Raw genomic sequence first — 2671 nt, 5'->3', positions numbered from 1 at the left:
ACCCCCCCCCCCCCCTCTAAAACAAGAAAACATTTTATGGCTCTTTGTTGTAGGTACACCTGTTCCATTATTTTCTATGGGATATACACTAGGCTTGTGCAAGGTTTAATGCGCAGAGGAAGATCTGTAAAAACTAGAGGAAACTATGTTCTCCACAACTGTGAGGAACCTGCCCGTAGCAATCCAGCTTCTTGTGTTATTCTCTTTGAAAATAAAACAAAAATCTAATCAGTCACTATGGGCAAATTGTTCATTTTGTTGTGAACTTATGCCCTGCATAACTGTAATGTGTTTTACTGCAATGCACAGGTCTCAGTGGGCCCCCTGACACCAACAGAACATTTTTCTGGCAGCCCATCTAAAATGAAGCTGATCTTCCCACATTACTGACTTATCATGCCTTGTTCTGCTTGGTCTGTGTGTTGAGGAGGCCATCCTGGTAGAGACAAGTCTTTGCTTCCTTAGGTCAGAGCTGCCCCCCTTCCCAATAAATGACAGAAATTTCAAGAAGCTGGAGAGGTGTAGAACGAAGGAGATGCATGCAGTGCCGATTCCTCTCCAGCAAGCAGAACAGTAATGACACCACCAAATTTGAATTCCAATCTTGTGATACTAGCAGTCAGAGGCAGCAGTGTCTCACACAGCTATGAGGCCGCAGGCACAGGAGTGTCTTGGCACACTCGCATAACACGACTTAAGGCAAAAGGTAGATTTTTAGCACTGCTCTGGCACAATTAACATTTCGAGATGTTCTCTACAACATTCTTCCCCTCACTACAGGACATACAAGTCAGTGAGAAGACCACTGTGTGTTGTTGGGGTAACTGCTATTTGTCTGAATACTTGCATTGGCCAGGAAGCAGCAAAGTAGGCCACCGGAAGGGTAAGTACATTCCCTCTTCTTTTAGCAGGTATGCCCTTGGACACAAAAGTGATCCTGTGCTGACAGGTCACTTTAATGAGAGCAGAAATGGCCTAATACAGGTGATGCTCAAACTGGTTATCAATACTAGCTTTTATTAATATATTCATGGGCAGCCACCTTAGGCTTTTTGAAAAGATATGAGGAGACTCACCCAATCTGGCCTAAAGTGGCTGGCAAGGGCAAAAAAAAAAAAAACCCCAAATAGATTCTACTCAAATGACTATTGCTGTTTTCCATAGATAAGGCTAGTACTGCATTTTCTCATTTCCATTTGGTTGAAACTACTGTGCGTGTTTCTTTTAGGAACTGACAGCCATATCCGTGGCTTCTAACAAGTCATGTTTGGGTACGGTACATATCTCCAGTCACAGAAAGGTCTGCTAGAAAAACGGAGGGATTTGCAGCTTCTTGACAGACGGCAGGCTGGTAGGTGCCCAACCATTACCTACTTAAACTGTAGAAGGATTTAATGAGTGGCACTTGAGATGCTTCTATACAATAGTCAAGTGTTAAAGGCTGCACACTGCCGATTCTGTGCACATTCATATCAAATGCAGCAATGATTATAAACGTTTCCTCTGATGAATAAATCAAGCAACACATCTGGCACAATAAAGGTGACAGAATAAAAGAACACTTTACTTACTGGATCAAAGACTAACATCCTGCAAAGTAGATGAACAGCTTCATGAGTGGCCTGGCTGGACAGTGTGTACAGGACAGGAAGAGATGGCTGTAGAAATAAAAAAAAGAAAACACAGGAGATGTTACATGCCTGAGTTATGCACAAAAAGTGCTGAATAGCCTCAAATCTTTCCTGTTATGCAAGCTGACTGAAATTACCAATCTGTGTGATGGATGCACGCAGTAAGCCAACGCTGCACTTCTGTCTTCTCAATTTAGTGTCATGCAGGCACAGTATCACACTGAGAATCTTATCATATTTTAAAACAAACTTGCCCTTGAAAAGGAACCCTGAGTCTCTGTAATATTTATACTGCTGCAAATCTTTTACTGTATGCTTGTATAAATCCCAGAATGCTGCATGTTAGAAGAAGAATGCCAAAAACGGTTTACAGGGAAATAAAACTTTGTGGAATTCCATGCGGGATCAGCTGGTGTAAGTGCAATGAATACGTCTCCATGGTAAATTCGCCTATGTAAGGGCCTGTGTACAATCGTGTAAGTGGCAATCTTCTTCCTCTCCTTTGTAGTTCAAGAAAATTAGAGATGGGAAAAGATCGTTATGCATTGACATACAGTAGCTTATGTCAACAACTGCTACCAGACAACTGCCGTCCAGGGTCTTCATGGGGGGAGCGCAATAATTTCTGTGCAAAGCTCAACTTGTCTTACTTCTTTAATATGGGGACGACTTTACCAAATATTCATTAGGACAGCTGTAGTGCTCACCTTTTATTATATAATTGTCTTTAAGCTGAACTTCTGTACAGTCCACACTAAAGTAAGCGGTTTAGCATGGAGCTGGTGTCCGTTCTGTATGGGCAATGTTCACTTTTTTTTCACTTTATTGAACTGTCACATTGACATTAACATTTCATTAATTTCTATGCACTGGGAGGAGGTGCAGTGCGGGGATGGACATGCATTTTGCGCACCTCTCTGCTCCGCTCTGTTGTGGAGTGAACAGGACACAAAGAACATCATTGTTTTCTTTGTGCCGAGGTTGCCTACCCCTGCTCTATATAAAGATCATCTGACCTGTTAAAGGGGTACTTTTACGTG

At 42.3% G+C, this 2671-nt stretch overlaps 1 protein-coding gene across 1 annotated transcript in view; it reads right to left on the bottom strand.

Moving 5' to 3' along the window:
• The window catches only part of NLK (nemo like kinase), a 159367-nt gene that overhangs the window by 5769 nt on the left and 150927 nt on the right, over positions 1-2671 (bottom strand). The window contains 1 exon segment of the mRNA XM_018573597.1: positions 1572-1658. Coding sequence (XP_018429099.1) covers positions 1572-1658 — 87 coding nt within the window.

This window comes from Nanorana parkeri, unplaced genomic scaffold (genome assembly GCF_000935625.1).
Source record: "Nanorana parkeri isolate BGI_ZX_2015 unplaced genomic scaffold, ASM93562v1 scaffold48, whole genome shotgun sequence".
Classification (NCBI taxonomy): domain Eukaryota; kingdom Metazoa; phylum Chordata; class Amphibia; order Anura; family Dicroglossidae; genus Nanorana; species Nanorana parkeri.
Note: the sequence above shows the minus strand (reverse complement) of the source record. Positions and strands in the feature narration are given on the sequence as shown.